Below are 23,046 nucleotides of genomic sequence, written 5' to 3'. Positions count from 1 at the left end.
GTAAGGCCAGACACTATCAAACTCTTAGAGGAAAACATAGGCAGAACACTCTATGACATAAATCACAGCAAGATCCTTTTTGACCCACCTCCTAGAGAAATGGAAATAAAAACCAAAATAAACAAATGGGACCTAATGAAACTTAAAAACTTTTGCACAACAAAGGAGACCATAAAGAAGACGAAAAGACAACCCTCAGAATGGCAGAAAATATTTGCAAATGAAGCAACTGACAAAGGATTAATCTCCAAAATACACAAGCAGCTCATGCAGCTCAATAACAAAAAAACAAACAACCCAATCCAAAAATGGGCAGAAGACCTAAATAGACATTTCTCCAAAGAAGATATACAGATTGCTAACAAACACATGAAAGGATGCTCAACATCACTAATCATTAGAGAAATGCAAATCAAAACTACAATGAGGTATCACCTCACACTGGTCAGAATGGCCATCATCAAAATATCTACAAACAATAAATGCTGGAGAGGGTGTGGAGACAAGGGAACCCTCTTGCACTATTGGTGGGAATGTAAATTGATACAGCCACTATGGAAAACAATATGGAGGTTCCTTAAAAAACTAACAATAGAACTACCATATGACTCAGCAATCCCACTACTGGGCATATACCCTGAGAAAACTATAATTCAAAAAGAGTCATGTACCACAATGTTCATTGCAGCTCCATTTACAATAGCCAGGACATGGAAGCAACCTAAGTGTCCATCGACAGATGAATGGATAAAGATGTGGCACATATATACAATGGAATATTACTCAGCCATAAAAAGAAACAAAACTGAGTTATTTGTAGTGAGGTGGATGTACCTAGAGTCTGTCATACAGAGTGAAGTAAGTCAGAAAGAGAAAAACAAATACTGTATGCTAACACATATATATGGAATCTAAAAGAAAAAAAAAGGTTCTGAAGAACCTAGAGGCAGGACAGGCATAAAGACGCAGACGTAGAGAATGGACTTCAGGACAAGGGGAGGGGGAAAGGTAAGCTGGGACGAAGTCAGAGAGTGGCATGGACTTACATATACTACCAAATGTAAAATAGATAGCTAGTGGGAAGCAGCCGCACAGCACAGGGAGATCAGCTCAGTGCTTTGTGACCACTTAGAGGGGTGGGAGAGGGAGTGTGGGAGGCAGACGCAAGAGGGAGGAGATATGGGGATATATGTTTATGTATAGCTGATTCACTTTGTTATAAAGCAGAAACTAACACACCATTGTAAAGCAATTATACTCCAATAAAGATGTTAAAATAAAAAACCAATGTGATAGCACTTTACACCTATATGGATGGATATATTAAAAAGGCAGACAGTATCGAGTGTTGGCAAAAATGTGGAGAAATTGGAATCCTCATTCATTGGTAGTGGAACTGTAGAATAGTGCAGCCAACTTGGAAAGCATGAAGTTACCACATGACCCTGCAATTCCACTCTTATGTGTATACCCAAGATTATTTAAAACATCTGTCTACACAAAAACTTATTGAATGTTCATAGCAGCACTATTCACAATAATCAAAAAGTTAACCCAAATGTCCATCAACACATGAATGGATAAACAAATTGTGGTGTATACATACAATGGAATATTATTCAGCCCTAACAATAAGGGGGGTGAGGAGTAACTCCTCAGTGAGTATGGGGTTTTCTTTTGGGGCGATGAATATGTGATGAATGTTTTGATAGAGACAGTGTTTGCACAACATTGTGAAAATACTAAATGCCCCTGAATTGTTTGCTTTAAAATGGTTTGTTTTGTGTGAATTTTATGTAATGTTGTATGAATTTTACCTCAACTTTAAAAGTAAGAAAATGAAATAAAATTGTAATGTGTCACCAAAACAATGAATAAATAGCCCTAAGCTTTAAAGAGAATATTGATGTTTAGGAACTTAAAATGGAATACTTTGTTTATCATAAACCACCACAAAAAAAGTGATCAGCAGTTTACACTGTAAGTATCAAACAGCTCATTGAAAGAATATATAAACAACTCTTGCAAATTAATGAAAAATAGGCAACATGGCAGAAAAATGGGAGAGTTGGACAAAAGTACAGATGAGTAACTCCTATCATGACATGGAGACTTACAATCTCAGATTCATAGCTCTAAAGGTATAGTAAAACATTCACAAGGGCAGTATAATTGCTATCATAAGGAAGATAATGTTTAATCTGAAGTATTTTTAATACTGAGGTTCAGTAGCATGGAAATAACAAATAAAAATATAATCTTACCTCACTAACCTGTTCTTCACCTCTTTATTTTTTTTATCTTCTCAAGTTCAGCAAGAAAAGCAGTTGCCATCATCACTCTCCTTCAGTACACTAATCATCCCTCAAAATAAAATGGTTATGGTTCAGGTAACTGTGGAAATAAAAAAAGAAAGATGTGTATTAACTTTTCTCTTTGAAAAAATCTCATGCAGTTTTACATATCTATGGTGGGCTGGATAAATTTGTACATGGCAGGAAGAAAAGTGGCTTTCCATTTGCACAGCCCAACCGAAGAAAGAATGTAAATTCCTAAAGAATTTCATGAATAATAATGACAATAAGACATAGAGTACATTTCCAAAATCATGACAAAGGCAGTATACAAATGAAATGGTTTGATTCGGGAAAATTATTAACAACCCTAAATTAAGGAAATTAAATAACAAACCTCATACCACATACCTATCCTATACTGTACTCTATACTTCAGCACTTTCCAAAGTAAAAATAATTATATTTTTTAGGAATTCCAAACAAGTATCATTAGAAACATAAAAGGCACGATACTCAGAAACAAGAGAATTCTTTCAAATGACCAATACTTAAAGCTTGTATAAACTGTTCACTTACTTTAGGTCAGCAAAATTCAAATTGCTTTACTAGAGCAGCCAATGAAGGGTCACATGGCGAGTTTTTCTATTTGGGAGAATGAAAACTAGTGATCTATATCAGAGTCCTGTGAATTGTTGACATTACTCCACCTGCAATTTCCTGAAACCCTAAGCCTGGGAAATATCCTTTCAGCTTAGTTCCTTAATGTCAGGGCTTCAGAAATGTGGCATCCACCAACTCTTGTGATTATTTCAAGTATGAAAAAAGAATTTAATAAATTATATGCTGGAATTCAAAGCTCTGCATTTGTGGGGAAATCTAATTTCTTAAAGGATGGCTTGAAGAAATACTTTGATATTGAGCAATTTTTAAACCTGTTAACGTGAAAAGAATGTTTGTTTGGTAAAACAGCGTCATCCTGATCGCAGGTGGCCTTGGCCTGTAGCGGCTTGAAGCAGGATTTCGGTTTCCAGGCAGAGATTGAGGTCGGGCAATGACAGTGAGAGCGCTGAATCCTAGCCACCACACTGCCAGGGACCAGTGGCCAGTGACAAGTCCCTGGCCCGTCAGCTGTGTGGAAATGAATTTCCACATAGAGACGGAAAGTAGTGAAACAAGTAAAGTGTTTATTAGGAGGAAAAGAGTACAGTACATGTGGATGGACACACAGGTGGGCTCAGAGAGAGAGTCGCACCCTCGTGGTAGTTTGTATCACTTTTATGGGGCATTTCTTCTGGGTTTCCTTAGACCAATCATCTTGCTTTGCCTGCTTCTGAGTCTGTATTTGGTTTATCTCAGGGTCCTCCCATGTGTGCGTGCGCATCTCTTAGCCAAGCTGGATTCTGGTGAAGAGGCCTATAGGTAGTTGACATCACTTACTATGGGGTGGCCCCCCCTCCCTTTTTGACCTCCATGGAGCCTTTCTGTGCATGTATAGTCGAGAAGGTCTCCTTGACTTCAAGAATGAGGAACATGTGGTCTTTTATCTCTTATCTGAGCAGGGCCCAACCTCCTCCATCATCCTGCTTTTATGGGGTTCCTGCTATTATGGAGTTCCTGTCCACAGGGGAGAAACTGTTCAGCCTGGGACCCATCTACCTCCTGCCTCAATCCCTGAGACAACTTGAAGCCTCAAAACCAACACCATCATTTTATTTTTACTTTAAAATGAAGTAAAATATTAATAATGGCTTAGAGTTGTATAATACAAAATGAGAATACAAACAAATTTAGGTCACTTCTGAAAGTTGAAAGCCAACCCCTCTGTCTCTATACACACACACACTTTGTATATAAATATAAAATGTGACACAATTTTTCATAATAGAAGAAAAATTGGTGAGAATACATCTGTTAGAGGATTATCAGTATTGAGTATTTCCATAAGAATCTAATCAAACCAAGGCTTCTTTGACACAGAATTAATTTTTTGTTCTGGTAGGAAAGAATATCACTAGGATTAGAAAGCAAATATGATGTCCCATAAATTATTAATAGTTCATGAGTAAATAAATATATGTAATAAATTTCATGAAGACACCATTAACAATGCCATACAATCAGCCTAGTATGGTGTTTGTCATAAAGTTCCTTGCAAAAACATTGTTGAAGTTTATTAGCCATTATAGTCAAACAACCACAGTGTGTGAACTTCGGCATTTCTGAAAATATCCACAGGGTACCCATATCCTCAGTAATTAACCTCAGTGCAGGTTATGTCCTAATTGGGGGTGGCTTCCAGCATGTCCTGAGAGCAGAGGCTCACCCCATGGAGCCAGCTTGGGGCTTGCCAGCTTGGCATCTGTAAACCCAGGACATCTCCATCAGCCCCGAAATGGCTGCCAGCTTCCCTTGTGCTCTCTGGTCAGGGAGACTAAAAACCTTGAGATGCAATGGACTTCAGAGCTCCTCTAGCTCAGCACCTTGTTCAGGAAACTAAAAACAGGCCAAGATATTTTGGCAATTCGAAATCCACCTCTTCCAATTTCCCCTTGAGGATAGCCATCGTAATTTCAAAAAGTGGCGAATATGATCATTTATTTATGGTATTATATACCTGAAGAGGAACCTGTCCTTTTGTTTCTTCTGCAGTAGTGGACTCTCACTTTTCCAACTCCATCCTGAAATCACATCTGTGAAACCCTTCAGAGAAAAATTTGTAAAATGTTAGCCAACAGAAAAGGTATTATAGTAATTCACTTCTCACTGTAGTAATACTTCCAATCTGAAATCAGTTCTAAGAGGTCTCACAGGAGAACCATTAAACTGCTACCAGTCAGTTGTTCATTGGGCATTTCTATGAAGTCGAATTTCTAGGAATTGGAGATGCGGTGAAATGAACTATGGTACTACAGCTATCATTATCTCATGACCGTTATAAATAAAATCAACTTAAATGTGCCTTTACTAGTGTGAAACGTAGAAAAGTTGGCATTTTAAACGAAAGTATGTAACTTTCTGACAACAGTAATATCTGACTAAACAAAGTGCTCTATTTCCAGACCATACCAAATGCAAGGTTTACATCTTATTGCTGGAGTAGAAGGAATGAGCATCTGTATTATCATCTCTCATTCTTATGGGAGAAGGCAGGTCTCTAGTCGACCTTTTCTCCTCCCCCCCATCTCAGGATCAAAAATTAAGTTTCCCTGTAGTTGTCACTGTCAATGCTGGAGAGAGTCATTTCAGTAAAATATAACCTTATTTTATTAAATGTTGAAAAAAGTAGCCCTGTGAAGAGAGCCAGAATCCATTCCACAAAATTTCTGCTTCTTCTGGTCTACTCATGAATTTCTTCCCTTGCCCAAGTAAGTCAAGAAATTCTTATGAAATTGCCCTGACACTAACAGAAGGAAAACTGGAAAATTCACAAATATGTGCACACTAACAACACACTCTTAAACAACGAATGGGCCAAAGAAAAGATCGCAAGAGAAGTTAGAAAATACCTTAAGACAAATGAAAATAAAAACATAAACATGCTATACCAAAACTTAATGGGATGCAGTGAGATAAGTTCAGAGGGAAATTTATAGCTTTAAATGCCTACATTAAAAAATATCTCAAATCAGTCACCTAACTTTGCACCGTAAAGCACTAGAAAAAGAAGAGCAAACTAAACACAAAACTAGTACAAGGAAGGAAATAATAAATATTAGAGTGGAGATAAATAGAGAATAGAAAAACAAGAGGGAGGGGCTTCCCTGGTGGCGCAGTGGTTGAGAGTCTGCCTGCCAATGCAGGGGACACGGGTTCGAGCCCTGGTCTGGGAAGATCCCACATGCCGCGGAGCGGCTAGGCCCGTGAGCCACAATTGCTGAGCCTGCGCGTCTGGAGCCTGTGCTCCGCAACGGGAGAGGCCACGATAGTGAGAGGCCCGCGCACCGCGATGAAGAGTGGTCCCCACTTGCCGCAACTAGAGAAAGCCCTCACACAGAAACGAAGACCCAACACAGCCATAAATAAATAAATAAATAAAAATTTAAAAAAAAAAAAAAAAAAAAACAAGAGGGAAAATAAAGGAACCAAATTTATTTTAAAAGAGCAACAAAATTGACAAACCTTTAGCTAGAGTGACCAAAAAAGAGAAAAACTCAAATTACTAAAATCAGAAACGAAAGTGAGGAAATTACTACGGACCTTAGTACTAACGATAGCACTGAATTGTATTCTTAAAAATGGTTAACATGATGAATTTCATTTCATGTAAATTTTACCTTAGTAAAAAAGCCTGTATTTGTGTGGATTCATACCTGGAATCTCTGTTCTGTTCCATTGATCTACGTGTCTATCATCTCACCATTACCACACTGTCTTAATAACTGTGACTTTACAGTAAGTCTTAAAGTCAAATTTTTTTCTTTTCAAATTTATTTTGGCTACTCTAATTCCTATGACTTTCTATAAAGAGTTTAAAGTTAACTTGTCAATATATAGAGTGAGTGATGCTGGGATTTTTATTGGAATTGTGTTAATCTATAGATCATTTTTTAAAGAATTGACATTTTAACTATATTGAGTCTTTCAATCCATGAGCATAATATATCTCTCCATTTATTTAGATTTTTTAGACATCCTTTGATTTCTTTCATTAGCTTTTTTTAGTTTTAAGTGTACAGCTCCTGCACGTTTGTTAGATTTATATCAAAGTATTTCCTTTTTTAAAAAGAAGCTATTGTAAATGGTATTTAAAAAACAGATTTGGTTTCCTATTTTTCATTAATATTATATAAATTACATTTTAATTTTTGTGCATTGACCTTTTATTATGCAACTTTGCTACATTCACTTATTCATTCCAGTAGCTTTTAAAATAGATTCTGGAGATTTCTACTTTAACAATCATGTCATCCTTTCCAATCTCTAAGCTTTTTTCCCCTTGCTTTATTTCACTGGCTTGTCAACCAACCTATGGTGTTGAATAGGAGTGGAAAAAATATATATCTTTGCTTTGTTCTTGATCCTGGGGTAAAACATTAAATCTTTCACTACTAAGTATGATGTTAGCTATAGAATTTTTTTGTAGATGCTTTCTATTCCTAATTTACTAGAGTTTTAATGCTGAATGGATGTTGAATTTTTCAAGTTCTTTTTCTGTATCAATTGATATAATCATGTGGTTTTAATTATTTTAGTCCAGGGGTCAGCAACTGTGACTCACAGGCCAAATCCTGCCCATTGACTGTTTCTTTAGAGGCCACAAGCCAAAAAATGATTTTTTCACATGTTTAAAGTATTGTAAAAAGAAGAAGAATATGCTATAAAAACTGTATGTCACCCACAAAGCCTAAACTATTTACTATCTGGTTCTTTACTGAAAAACAATTGCCAAATCATCCTTTAGTTGATTAATATAGTGGATTGCATCAATGATCTCTGTCTGTTTAACTAGCTTTGCATCACAAGAAAACCCCCACTTGGTTGTGATGTATTATTCCTTTTATAAATTTCTGGATTTAATTTGCTATAATTTTATTAGAAAATTTTATGTCTATTTTCATAAGGGATATTGATTTGCAACTTTCTTACAAGGCCTTTTAAGGCTAATACTAGCCTCAGAAATGAGTTAGGAATCTCTCCTTTTCTATTTTTTAATTTGAAAATATTTTCTTAAGAAGCTCTATTTATTTTATATTCATAGGAAAATTGAGGAGACAGTATAAAAGTTACCCCCTGCCCCAACACACACACAGCTTCCCCCACTACCAATGTCTCATACCAGAGAGTACATTTGCAGGTTATTTGATAATCAACCTACATTGACACATCATTATCACCAAAAGTTCATCAAGGTTCACCCTGTGGGTTTTGACAAATGCATAATGACATGTATCACCATTATAGTATCATACAGAACAGCTACACTGCCCTAGAAATCCTCTGTGCTCCACAAATTTATTTATTCCTCCCTCCTTCTGAACCCCTGGAAACCACTGTTCTTTTTTACTGTCTGCATAATTTTACCTTATCTAGAATTTCATATATTGCAACCATACAGTGCGTAGCCATTTCAGATTGTCTTCTTTCACTTAGTAATAGGCATTTAAGTTTCCTCTATGTCTTTTCATGGCTTGAAAGCTCATTTCTTTTTAATGCTGAATAATATTCCATTGCCTGGATGTTTCACAGTTTATTTATTTATTCACCTAATGAAGGACAACTTGGTTGCTTTTAAGTTTTTGCAATTATGAATAAAGATGCTATAAACATCCACGTGCAGGTTCATAACTTTTCAATTCCTTTGGGTAAATGCCAAGTAGTGCAGTTGCTGGATCATATGGTAGGAGTATGTTTAGTTTTGTAAGAAAGTGCTTAACTGTCTTCCAAAGTGGTGGTACCATTTTGCATTCCCACTAGCAATGAATGAGAGTTCCTCTTGCTCCACATCCTTGTCAGCATTTGGTGTTGTCAGTGTTACAGATTTTGGCCATTCTGATAGGTGTGTAGTGGTATCTTACTGTTGTTTTAATTTGCAATTTCCTAATGACATATAATGTTGAGCATTTTTTGTATGCTATTTTGGTATCTGTTTATCTTCCTCAATGATGTATCTGTTCAGGTTTTTTGCCCATGTTTAAATCAGGATGTTCATTTTCTTATTATTTAATTTTAAGAGTTCTTTGTATATTGTGAATTACAGTCCTTCATTGGATAAATCTTTTGCAAATATTTTCTCGCAGTCTGTGGCTGTTTTCTTATTCTCTTGACAGTGTCTTTCACAGAGCAGAAGGTTTTTCTTTTTTTAATTTTTTATGAGTCCACCTTATCAATTATTTCTTTCACAGACCATACCTTTGGTGTTGTATCTAAAAAGTTATCACCATACCAAAAGCCATCTAGAATTTTTCTGTGTTAACTCCTAGGAGTTTTATAATTTTGCATTTTATATTAAGGTCTATCATCCATTTTCAGTTAATTTTTTTGAAAGGTCTGTCTCTAGATTCTTATGTTTTTTAATATGTGGCTGTCTAGTTGTTCCAGCACCATTTGTTGAAGAGAGTGTCTTTTCTCCATTTTACCATTGTATTTCATCAAGATCAGTGATATTTTCACAGAAATATAGTGATATTTATGTGAGTCTCTTTCTGGGCTCTTTATTCTGTTCCAATGGTCTATTTAACTGTTCTATCACCAACACCACACTTGGTTCCTATAGCTTTATTGTAAGTCTTGAAGTCAGGCAGTGTCAGTCCTTCTGCTTTGTTCTTCTCCTTCAATACTGGCTATTCTGGGTCTTTTGCTACTCCAGATATACTTTAGAATCACTTAGTTGACATCCACAAAATAACATGCTGGCATTTTAATAGGGATTGCGTTGAATCTATAAATCAAGTTACGAAGAACCAACATCTTGACAAAATTGAGTTTTCCCATCCATGAACATGAAATATCTCTATACTTATTTAGTTCTTTTTAAAATTTGTTTCATCAGAATTTTGTAGTTTTCCTCATATAGATCTTGTACGTATTTTGTTAGATTTACACCTAAGTATTTGTGTTAATGTAAATGGCAATATGTTTTTAATTTAAAATTCTACTTGTTTATTGCTGGGATAAGGAAAGTGTTAACCTTTTGTACATTAACCTTACATCTTTCAAATTTGCTGTAATAACTTATTAGTTCCAGAAATTTTGTTGTTAATTCTTTTGAGTTTTCTATATAGACAATCATGTCATCCATGAACAAAGATAGTGTTATTTCTTCTTTTACACTCTGTATAACTTTTATTTCCCTTTTTTGGTATTATTGAGTTATCTAGAACTTCTGGTATGATGTTGAAAAGGAGTGGTGAGAGAGGACATCTGCCTTGTTCCTGCTTTTAGTGGAAAAACTTAGTTTCTCATCATTAAGTATAATGTTAGCTATCAATTTTGTATAGATGGTCTTTATCAATTTGAGAGAGTTCCCCTCTATTCCTAGTTTGCTAAGAGTTTTTATCAAGAATGAGTATTGGATTTTGTCAAATACTTTTTCTGTATCTATTGATATGATCATGTGATTTTTCTTCTTTAGACTGTTGATGTGATAGATTATATTAATGGATTTCCAAATGATAAACCAACCTTGCATACCTGGGATAAATCTCACATGGTCATGTTGTATAATTCTTTTCATACATTTTTGGTTTTGATTTGCTAATGTTTTGTTGAGGATTTTTGCATTTGTGTTCATGAGAGATATTGGTCTGTAGTTTTCTTTTAAAGACTATCTGGTTTTGGTTTTAGGGTAATGCTGGGCTCATATAATGAGTTAGGAGGTTTCCCCTCTGTGTCTATCTTCTGGAAGAGATTGTATAAAATTGGCATAATTTCTTCCTTAAATGTTTGAATTCACCAGTGAACCTATCTGAGCCTGCTGCTTTCTGTTTTGGAAGGTTATTAATTGTTGATTCAATTTATTTAATAGATACAGGCCTATTCAGCATCTCTTTCTTCTTGTGTGAGTTTTGGCAGATGTGTCTTTCAAGGAATTACTCCATTTAATCTCGGTTATCAAATTTGTGGCCATAGTGTTGTTCATAGTATTCCTTGATTATCCTTCTACTATCCATGGGATCTGTAGTAATGTCCCTCCTTTATTTTGGATGTTACTAATTTGTATTTTCTCTCTTTTTTTCTTAGTTAGCCTGGCTAGAGGCTCATCAGCTCTATTGATCTTTTCAAAGAACTAGTTTTTTTTTTTTTAAATTGAAGTATAATTGACCTACAACACTATGTTAGTTCCAGGTGTACAACATAGTGATTCAATATTTCTATACATTAGAAAATGTTACTATGATAAATCTAGTTACAGTACATTACTATACAAAGATATTACAATATTACTGATTATATTCCACATGCTGTACATTTCATCCTCACGACTCATTTATATTGCAGCTGGAAGTTTACACCTCTTAATCTCCTTCACCTATTTTACTCAACCCCCCACCCCCTACCTTATGGCAACCACTATTTCTTCTCTGTATCTAAGAGACTGTTTCTATTTTGTTCATTTGTTCATTTGCTTTGTTTTTTACGTTCCACATATAAGTTAAAATCATACATCATTTTTCTTTCTCTGCCTGACTTATTTCACTTAGCATAATAACCTCTAGGTCAATCCATGTTGTCACATCGAAATCAAGAGATCTCATTCTTTTTTATGGCTGAGTAATATTCCACTGTGTATAATATACCACATCTTTATCCATTTATCTATTGATGGATACTTAGGTTGTTTCCATATCTTGCCTCTTGTAAGTAGTGCTGCAATAAACATAGGGATGCATATATTTTTTCTAATTAATGTTTTTGTTTTCTTTGGAAAAATACCCAAAGTGGAATTGCTGGATCATATAGTAGTTCTATTTTTGACTTTTTGAGGAACCTCCATATTGTTTTCCATAGTGGCTACACCAATTTGTACCACCAACAGTGCACAAGGGTTCCCTTTTCTCTACATCCTTACCAACACTTGTTATTTCTTGTCTTTTTGTAATAGCCATTCTGACAGGTGTGAGGTGATATCTCATTGTGGTTTTGATTTGCATTCCCCTGATATTTAGTAATGCTGAACATCTTTTCATGTGTCTGTTGGCCATATGTATGTCTTTGGAAAAATGTCTATTTAGGTCCTCTGCAAATTTTTCAATTGGTATTGGGTTATATGAGATCTTTTGGGTTATATGAGTTCTTCGTATATTTTGGGTATTAACCCCTTATTGGATATCATTTGCAAATACCTTCTCCTATTCAGCATGCTGTTTATTCATTTTGTTAAAAGTTTCCTTTGCTATACAAAAGCTTTTTGGTTTGATGTAGTCCCATTTGTTTATTTTTGCTTTTGTTTCCCTTGCCTGAAGACACATATCCAAAAAAATATTGCTAAGACCAATGTCAAAGAGTGTACTGACTATGTTTTTCTAGATGTTTTGTTTTCAGGTCTTACGTTTAAGGCTTTAATCCATTTTGAGTTTTTTTTTTTTTTTTTTTTTTTATGGTGTGAGAAAGTAGTCCAGTTTGATTCTTTTTCATGGAGCTGTCCAGTTTATCCAACACCAATTAGTGAAGACACTATCTTTTCCCCATTGTATATTCTTGACTACTTTGGCATAGAAGAATTGCCCATATAAGTGTGGGTTTAATTCTGGGCTCTCTATTCTGTTCTAACGATTTATGTATCTATTTTTGTGCCAGTACCATACTGTTTTGATGACTGTAGCTTTGTAGTATAGTTTAAGATCAGGGAGCATGATACCTCCAGCTTTGTTCTTCTTTGTCAAGATTGTTTTGATTATTCTGTGTCTTCTGTGTTTTCATACACATTTTAGAATAATTTATTGCAGTTCTGTGAAAAATGCTGTTGGTATTTTGAAAGGGATTGCACTAAATCTGCAGATTGCCTTGGGTAGTATGGTCATTTTTACCAATATTAATTCTTCCAATTCATGAACACAGTGTATCTTTCCACACAAAAGACCCAAATAGTCAAAACAACCTTGATAAGAAAACAAAGTTGGAGGTATCATGGTCCCTGATTTCAAACTATACTAAAAAGCTATCATCATCAAAATAGTATGGTAAAGATGGATCTTTTCAATAAGTGGTGCTGGGTCAATTGAATATCCATATGAAAAAATAAGTGTGACCTGACACTTACCTCATACCATACATAAAAATCAATTCCATATGGATTGCATACCTAAATGTGAAGAAAAAACAATTAGGCTTCTAGAAGAAAATCTATGAGAACCACTTCATGACACACATCCAAAAGCTGAAATCTAAAACATGGAAAAAGCAAGTGTTGGTATGAATGTGGAACAACAGTAGATCTCATACACTCTTACTGGGAGCATAAATTGGTCCAACCACTTTGGAATACTGCTTGGCAGAGTCTACTAAAGCCAAACACATGCATATCCTATGACCCAGCAATTCTGCTCCTAGGTATATATCTATCAGAAATGTGCACATTTATTTACCAAAAGACATGTACTAGAATATTCATAGCACTAATCATAATAGTCCCAAGCTGGAAACTAAATACCTGTTAAAACTGGTGTGGATAAATGAGTTGAGACACAATAAAGTACTATGCAGCAATGAGAATCAATTACCTATAACTACATGTAGTATGGATGAATCTGACAAATAGAATACAAAGGAAAATAAAACTACAGTTGACCCTTGAACAACATGGGAGTTAACCCATGTATAACTTATAGTCAACTCTCCATATCCCTGGTTCCTCTGCATCTGCAGATTCAACCAACCACCGACTGTGTAGTACTATACTATTTACTATTGAAAAATACCCACATATAAGTGAACCCACAGTTCAAAGCAGTGTTGTTCAAGCGTCAACTATATAATATACCACATAACATACTATATGATTTCATGCATGCAAAGTACCAAAAAAAGCAACATTAATCTATGTTCTCAGATGTCAGGATAGTGGTTACTCAGAGAAGTTTGAGACTACAAGGAAGCTGAGAGGGCTTTGGGGGTTCTGACATTGTTCTCTTTCTTGATTAGAATGCTGATATCATGAGTATGACCAGATAGTGATATTTCTTTGGGCTTTATGCATGCAATATTGCACTTTTCTGTATGTACACTATGTGTCAATAGAAAGTTTAAAAAAATGTTTTCACATCATGGATGTGTCATAATGTATTCAAACATTTCTGTACTTATTGGTCATTCCATTTGTTTCAGCTTTTTTCTTCTACAAATAATGTAAAATAAACATCTCCATACATATTTTATACATATTGGTCCCTTTTCTTTTTAAACATCTTTATTGGAGTATAATTGCTTTACAGTGGTGTGTTAGTTTCTGCTTTATAACAAAGTGAATCAGTTATACATATACATATGTCCCCATATCTCTTCCCTCTTGCATCTCCCTCCCTCCTACCCTCCCTATCCCACCCCTCTAGGTGGTCACAAAGCACCGAGCTGATCTCCCTGTGCTATGCGGCTGCTTCCCACTAGCTATCTATTTTACGTTTGGTAGTGTATATATGTCCATGCCACTCTCTCACTTTGTCCCAGCTTACCCTTCCCCCTCCCCGTATCCTCAAGTCCATTCTCTAGTAGGTCTGTGTCTTTATTCCCTTTTAAAGAAATAAATTCTTTGTATATTAAGTGGTTTAAGTCTCCACACTAATATACAATATATGTGACATTTCTTCCAGAAAAGCTGTAAAAACTCAGATTTTCATTTTCACTAGCATTGTTTATATTTTTCCTCTTATATGCTCATTAGAATTTTTTCATGTCTTTTTTCAGTGTGTATATTGAGTTCCTATCCTCATTTATAATAGATTAAGTCATTTTGCTTTCCTATATGTTGCAAATACTTTTCCTAATATAGGTACTCTACATTGAATTCGTTTATAGTAGACTTCTGATAAAATTTATGGTGATTTAAAATATGTCCACAAATACTCTGATACCATTCCCTTGAAGAGATGGAGTTTAATTCCTCTATCTTCATCATGGACTGGACTTTAATGACTTCCTTTTAATGAATAGAATGTGGCAAATTGACAATGTTTGACTTCTGATACTAGGTTATGAAAGGCATTGCTCTCTTCTCTTTCTCTCTTGAATCATTCACTCTGGAGGAAGTCCGCTGTCATGTGGTAAGGAAACTCAAGCAGCCCCGTGAAGTGGCCCACATGGTAAGGAGCTGAGGCCCCCAACCAACAGACATGTGTGTGAACTTTCATGGAAGTGGATCCTCCGGCCCCAGTCAAGCCATATGACTACAGCCCTGGCCAATGGCTTGACCCCAAGGCCACCCGGCTAAGATACTCACAAAGGCCTGGCCTTCAGAAAATATGTGAGATAATAAGTATTTGCCTACTTAAACTGCTGAATTTTGTGGTAAATCTTTTTATAACATATAAGTAATATATAATTAAAAAATTTTATTGTTAAACACAATGTATGTGCAAAAGCAAACAAAACATAGATGTACAATTTAACAAAGTATTATAAAGCAAACACTAATGTAATTACTACCCAGCTTAAGAAATTAAAAATTGCAGGTCCCCAAAAAGAATATGAGTGTTCTTTCATGATCAAAACCCTCTTGCTCCAGTTTATGTGCAATCACAATCTTGATTGTCATAGTGATCATTTCTCTGCTTTGCTTTATGATTTTATCTCCTATGTTTACATCTCTAAACAATACAAGTTAGTTTTGCTTATTTCTGAGTTGCATATAAATGGAATCTATGGAATCATAGATTTACTTTTTTATGCCTTCTGTTCAACCTTTTGTAAGATTCATCAATGTTGTTGTATGGAGCTCTAGTTTGTTTACTTGCATTTCTGTAGAATATTTCCATTGTATGACTCTACTGCAGCATATTTATCCATTTTACTATTTATGAATACTTGGGTTGTTTCTAATTTGGGACTACTATGCTTGCTTTTATGAACAATCTTGTTCATACTGTCATGGTTCATGTGCGCATGAGCTTCTCAAAGTTATATATTCCTAGGGGTGGTGATAGGAATATCACCACTTTACCATTTAATAACAACTTGTTTTCCAAAGGGACGGATTAATATGCACTGCCTCCAGTGCTGAATGAGTTCTTGTTGTGACATATCCTCAACAACACTCATAACTCTAAAGGTTTTTAATGTTTGCCAGTCTGAGGGGATAGAGTGGTATCTCACCATAGTGTAATATGCACTTCCTTGAATAATAATGATTTTAAGTAAATTTTCATATCTTTTTGGCCATTTTTATTTTCTCTATTATGAAGCACCACCTATTTTCTATACATTGCCTGCCTTCCTATTGAATCAGAGATTTAAAATTATATGTTTAAATTAAAAAAAATATATATGTATATACATTTTAATCCTTTATTGTTTATAACTTTAGAAAATATTCTCTGACACTCATTACTTTATCTTTCAATTTTTAAATAGTGTTTTAATGTACACAACTTTTACATTTTAATGTAGTTAAATTATAAATCTATTCCTTATGGGTAGTTATTTTCTGACTGCTTTAACCAATTTTATACCACAAAGTATATATATTTTTATATATAAAAATATATATATTAAATAATATATTTATATATATATAATTATAATATAAATGTATTTATTTTATATTTATTATATAAATAACATAATTATGATATATTATATATTTATAAATATATCTAACTCTAATATATTATATATGTAATACATACATATATAATTATATTACTCGAGATATATCATGTTCTTGGACTGGAAGAATCAACATTGTGAAAATGCCTCTACTACCCAAAGCAATCTACAGAGTCAATGCAATCCTTACCAAACTACCACTGGCATTTTTCACAGAACTAGAACAAAAAAATCTCACCATTTGTATGGAAACTCAAAAGACCCTGAATAGCCAAAGCAATCTTGGGAAAGAAAAACGGAGCTGGAGGAATCAGGCTCCCTGACTTCAGACTATACTACAAAGCTACAGTAATCAAGACAGTATGGTACTGGCACAAAAACAGAAACATAGATGAATGGAACAGGATAGACAGCCCAGAGATAAACCCACGCACATATGGTCACCTTATCTTTGATAAAGGAGGCAAGCATATACAGTGGAGAAAAGACAGCCTCTTCAATAAGTGGTGCTGGGAAAACTGGACAGCTACATGTAAAAGCATGAAATTAGAATGCTCCCTAACACCATACATGAAAATAAACTCAAAATGGATTAAAGACCTAAATGGAAGACCAGATACTATGAAACTCTTAGAGGAAAACATAGGCAGAACACTCCATGACATAAATCACAGCAAGATCCTTTTTGACCCACCTCCTAGAGAAATGGAAATAAAAACCAAAATTAAAAAATGGGACCTAATGAGAGTTAAAAGCTTTTGCACAGCAAAGGAAACCATAAACAAGACCAAAAGACAACCCTCAGAATGGGAGAAAATATTTTCAAATGAAGCAACTGACAAAGGATTGATTAATCTCCAAAATTTACAAGCAGCTCATGCAGCTCAATATCAAAAAAACAAACAACCCAATCCAAGAATGGTCAGAAGACCAAATAGACATTTCTCCAAAGAAGATACACAGATTGCCAACAAACACATGAAAGAATGCTCAACATCATTAATTATTAGAGAAATGCAAATCAAAACGACAATGAGATATCATCTCACACCAGTCACAATGGCCATCATGAAAAAATCTACAAACAATAAATGCTGGAGAGGGTGTGGAGAAAAGGGAACACTCTTGCACTGTTGGTGGGAATGTAAATCGATATAGCCACTATGGAGAACAATATGGAGGTTCCTTAAAAAACTAAAAATAGAACTACCATATGACCCAGCAATCCCACTACTGGGCAGGTACCCTGAGAAAACCATAATTCAAAAAGAGTCATGTACCACAATGTTCATTTCAGCTTTATTTACAATAGCCAGGACATGGAAGCAACCTAAGTGTCCATCAACAGATGAATGGATAAAGAAGATGTGGCACATATATACAATGGAATATTACTCAACCATAAAAAGAAACAAAACTGAGTTATTTGTAGTGAGGTGGATGGACCTAGAGTCTGTCATACAGAGTGAAGTAAGTCAGAAAGAGAAAAACAAATACCATATGGTAACACGTATATATGGAATCTAAAAAAAAAAAAAAAAAAGGTTCTGAAGAACCTAGGGGCAGGACAGGAATAAAGACGCAGATGTAGAGAATGGACTTGAGGACATGGGGAGGGGGAAGGGTAAGCTGGGACGAAGTGAGAGAGTGGCATGGACATATATACACTACCTAATGTAAAACAGATAGCTAGTGGGAAGCAGCTGGATTACACGGGGAGATCAGCTCGGTGCTTTGTGACCACCTAGAGCGGTGGGATGGGGAGGGTGGGAGGGAGATGCAAGAGAGAGGGGAAATGGGGATATATGTATACATATAGCTGATTCACTTTGTTATACAGCAGAAACTAACACCTTGTAATTATGCTCCAATAAAGATGTTTATAAAAAAAAAGAAATTAGATTTACTCTAAGTGCTCAAAACACACACACACACACACACACACACACACAAAGAATTAATATGTAAATTTAGCAAGGCAGTTGAATACGGGTCAATATACAAAAATCGAATGCATTTCTATTTATATTTATACACAAATGATTTCTATGTATGCTACATATAGTATGCACAGAAATTTTTTTGTAAATTCCAAACTATACAAAGCCCTATGTATTACTGTTGCGTTGCACCCTACAGGCCTGCAAGCCCTGCACTTGCCCAGCCTCGACACCGAAGAAAGAGCCTGGAGTCAGCGACATAGACATCAATGGTTTAATGGATGGAGGAGCTTACATGTCCTGGAGCTACACTCCACGGTGTGCGGCAGACAGCGGGCAGGACATGGTAGTAGTCTTTGCTCCCAGAGCTCGGGGAGGTTACCGGTTATAGGGGGAATTGACATCAGGTTGGCTCATCGGTTACCAGGGAAACAAGCAGAGGGGCACGTCCCTCACCGTCCCTTTGATAAGCTATCACAGTGGAGGTGCTCTGATCTAAAGATTAGAACAATCACTAGCTGGGGCCGGGGCAAGTATGTATTAGGAGGGAAGCTTGGTGATGTGAGTAGTGTGTAGATGAAGGAGGACTGGTCGGGCAGGGGTTGTACAGCGAGCAAGAGAAGAGCCATCTTGGGTGGCTTGATCATACAATTATTTATGTATTTCTATATATGCTGTATACTAGCAATGAAAATATTGGAAAATCAAATTTTAAAATAACATTTAAATCGTATAAAAATACTTACGAATAATTTTAACAAAATATGTGCAAGCCCTGTTCACTTAAACCTACAAAACTTTGTTGAGAGAAATAAATGAAGGCCTATATAAATGGGGTCATATATGCCATGTTCATGGCTTAGAAGACTAAACATTAAGATGTCAGTTATCCCCAAATCAATCTATAGATTCAAAGTAATCAAAATCCCAGTAAGCAGTTTTGTAGAAATTTCCAAGCTGACTTGACAAATTTTATGGAAATGGATATATTTTCCAAAAAAGAAAATGCTGGAGGTCATGACTTAACTGTAATCTGCGGGAAACAAGACCCTGTGTTACTGTCATGAGGACAGACAAACAGATCAGTGGAGACTGACCCACATGTTCAACATATAACACATATAACACATACAGTCATTTGATATTTTGACAAACAAAGGTGATGATATAATTTGATGAAGAAAGGATGGTCTTTCCTACAAATTCTGGATACCCATTTGTAAATAAAAATGAACCCTGACGCTGACCATGCACACAAATATAATTTAACTTGAAATGAGCCACAGACCTATATGTAGATCATCTTCCCAATAACCCGTGAGACGAAGTCACACAAAGCTAAGCCAAGGCGTCAAGGTGCTGGGTTCTCATTGGGGCCCCATTCAGGTTGTTGGCAGTCCAGGACATTGTGGCTACAGAACTAAGGTTTCCCTGCCTGCTGGTTGGTGGCAGAGACTATTCTTGTTCTCAGGCCCACCGACAGCCTGGCAGCCAGCACGTGAGGCCCCCACACCCGTGAGTCTCTGACTTCCTCTTCTGTGACCAGTCAGAGAAAACTCTCTGCCTTTGAAGCACTCATGGAATTAAAGTGGGCCCGCCCAGATCATCTCTCTTTAGCCAGGTAACAGAAATTTCTCGTGATGCTTGTAACGTTAACAATTTCTCCTTGAAATTCCACACATTTTTGTTCCATATATATTTTAGGCCATACTTTAAAGTGCATTCAAAATTAGCCTCGCTGTATCTTTCTGGGAGGCTGATCAAATTATTATTTTGAAATGACCCCTAAGATCTAGTAAAAACTTTGATCTTCCGGTCTTCTCGTCTAACATTACCAGCTGTGTGAGCTTGCTTCTGGTTGGCATCTCCAACGCCTATCATTTTCCCATCCTTTTAATTCCATCCTCCTTAAGTGTTCTGTTTTAGATGAGTCTTGTATTAATTTCCTAGGGCTGAAGTAACAAAACAGGGTGGCTTAAAAAAACAAAAATTTACTCCCTCACAGTTCTGGAGGCTAGAGGCCCAAAGTCAAGGTACCAGCAGGGCTCTGCTTCCTCTGAAGGTTCTAGGGCTTTCCTTGGCGTGTAACAGCACACTCCAATGTCTGCGGCATCTGCACATGGCTTCTCTGTGTCTCTGTGCCCTCTCCTCTTCTTAGCAAGATACCGTTAGATTAAGGGCCCAGACTAAATCCAGGATGATTTCATCTTGAGATCCTTAACTAAATACATCGCAGAATAGGAAGGGTGGCAGGGAGGTGCAAGAGGGAGGAGATATGGGGGTATATGTGTATGTATAGCTGATTCACTTTGTTATAAAGCAGAAACTAACACACCATTGTAAAGCAATTATACTCCAATAAAGATGATAAATAAATAAATAAATAAATAAATACATCGCAGCAGCACCATTTCCAAAGAAGGTCACATTCTGAGGCTCTGGGTAGACCTGAATTTTGGGGGGATACCCTTTTCCGTACCCCACTGGTGCATGTGTAAAGTCAGCAGTCTCCAAATCTGAGCCAAATTTTGTGTAGGGGGTTGATCCTGCCCCATCCTCCGACAGGGCAACCTCAAGAAAATCAGTGCTTCTGATACAAAACCTACCGACCTCAGCCCCGCACAACACACCATCAAAGTGAAAGCTGCAGGCTACATCTGGGCTCTAGTGGTGACAGAGGTGATCAAAGGTTCAGGTTCAGATCACAGGTGACTCTCTGTTCCCAGGTACGTATTATGCCTTGGGACGTGGAGGTAGCATCCTGCAGGCTCCGCACAGCCACTGGAGCCTCCTTGCTAAGACAGAAATGACATCTTCAGGATGAAGGCAGGCCTGGCCATCTGGTGCAGGAGGAAGTAGCTTCCTGTTGTCCTCAGACCCTTGCCACAGGCAATGACACTGGAGCAGGCCACCCTCTGAGTAGACATGAAAGGGAATTCTCTCGTGGTATAGAGAGCACTGCCACTGTCCCATGCCACACGGCCCACCAGAGCACTGCTGCTGCCCGTACCTTACCGGGTGTCCCTGATAAAGGACAGACACAACAGTCCACACAAATGGTTGACCTTCAGGCTGTCATCTCAGTCACCTTAGCCCTTGATGCCCCAGCAAACAACCAGCATGTTTACACTCTTTGGCCACTGCCAGTGGCATGGCCATGTGGCCAGCCAATGCAGAAACTAAATTCTCATCCAAGCTTTCCCATTTGGGAGGAAGACCTCAGGACCTCTTGCCCCCCAAACACCCCAGATATAAATGATAGTCACACATGTCTGCACATAGCAGGCACTCCTATCCCCTTTGGAGACCCAGACATTACCAACAGTGACCAAGACTCTCATTTCACTTTAAAAAACACACAACACCAAGCTCTTGAGCAAGTCATTCAAGAGAACTTCCCTTCATCTGCCAATTTAGAACGCAGGTCTCACAGAGGACCATATGGCCTACTTATACAAGTTCAGGTTCGGGGAAATGAAACATGTACCTGTCAGTCATCAAACATCAGAAATGCATCATAATAACTTACTCCATTTTTGATGTTTGACAGCTGATAGCCTTTAAGGACCACCCCCCTCTCTTACCCCAGGGCAAGCTGATAAGAAAGGGGCACCTGCAGAGAATTCACACCAGTAAACCCTGGCCCAGGGTAAGAACCCCACCTCCCAAACCACAGGGAAAGCCAGAGTCAGTAACTCCTCCCTGCTTCCTCAAGCCATTTCCAGAGCTGCCTCCTGGGAGCCCACACTGCTCTCCCAACAAAGTCTCATTATGTGAAAAATTGACCTTTTCACTCCCACTCGCTGCATGTGTGGCATCATCAGTCTTGATAATGAGAACTAAAATGTTGCCTGCCATATCAGTAAACAAAGGATGTTGCAGCCATCAAGCCATCATATTACAGCCACCGGAGGGTGAGCCCTAAGGGAACCCAGGATGTAGACAAATGGGCTGCTCACTGCCAAACCCTCAGCCACTGCCGCACCCCCTGGTTCTGCCAGTGTACCCTGAGGAAACACAGGATGAGAAAACACAGGATACTGGCCCCAGATATTTAAGGTGCATATCAAAGGAATGATTTCAGTGAGCCCAGGCTCTTGCATCTTCCCAAACATAGAAAAGTACTAAATTCCATAACTTGAGAAATCTGGTTTTCTTTTATTAACAGTAATCTTCTGATGTTCTGACTACCTGGTCTTTTGTTGAGAATCTCCTATATATCCTGGCTCCCCACCCTTGCCTCTTCGGAACAGTTTCTGCAATGTCATCTGAGATGCCATGTCCCGGGCCTGCAGTCCTCAGAAAGTCCACCCAATAAAACATAACTCTCAACTTTTAGGTTGTGCATTTTTTTTTTTTCAGTCAACAATAACCAAGCCACATTTTGGGTCAGGTTGATCCTGCCCCCTATGGTGCAACCACAAAACACATTCATCTTCCTCTTATGATTTAGAAGCTATATGCTGTATACTATTCTTCTAGGAGTTAGACGAGAGATTACTATTTGCAGACTGCCTTATAAAGTATACTGCTAATTGGTACATTTAATCTTCTCCGACAATTCAAGGAGCTTAGACCTTTTAGTTCCTCATAAACCTCCCCTAGCCTAAATG

General features: G+C 37.0%; 1 protein-coding gene across 5 annotated transcripts in view; it reads right to left on the bottom strand.

The window, feature by feature from the left end:
- Positions 1-1,139: 1,139 nt before the first annotated feature.
- LOC309664435 (cyclin-dependent kinase 20-like) overlaps positions 1,140-23,046 on the bottom strand; it is a 50,765-nt gene continuing 28,858 nt past the window's right edge. For 2 of the 5 annotated variants that reach the window (XR_014265741.1, XR_014265745.1), the window contains one exon: positions 4,891-4,997. Coding sequence is in view for 1 of the 5 variants with exons in the window: in XM_082469860.1 (XP_082325986.1) it covers positions 2,355-2,394; positions 4,912-4,997; positions 12,997-13,038 (168 nt within the window). In the remaining 4 variants the exon portion in view is untranslated. Of the gene's footprint in view, positions 2,395-4,890; positions 4,998-12,996; positions 13,039-23,046 lie in introns of those variants that run through there. The other 3 variants (XM_082469860.1, XR_014265742.1, XR_014265743.1) reach the window with 3 other exon arrangements.

Source organism: Balaenoptera physalus, assembly GCF_965194825.1.
Source record: "Balaenoptera physalus genome assembly, chromosome: 7".
Lineage (NCBI taxonomy): Eukaryota > Metazoa > Chordata > Mammalia > Artiodactyla > Balaenopteridae > Balaenoptera > Balaenoptera physalus.
Note: the sequence above shows the minus strand (reverse complement) of the source record. Positions and strands in the feature narration are given on the sequence as shown.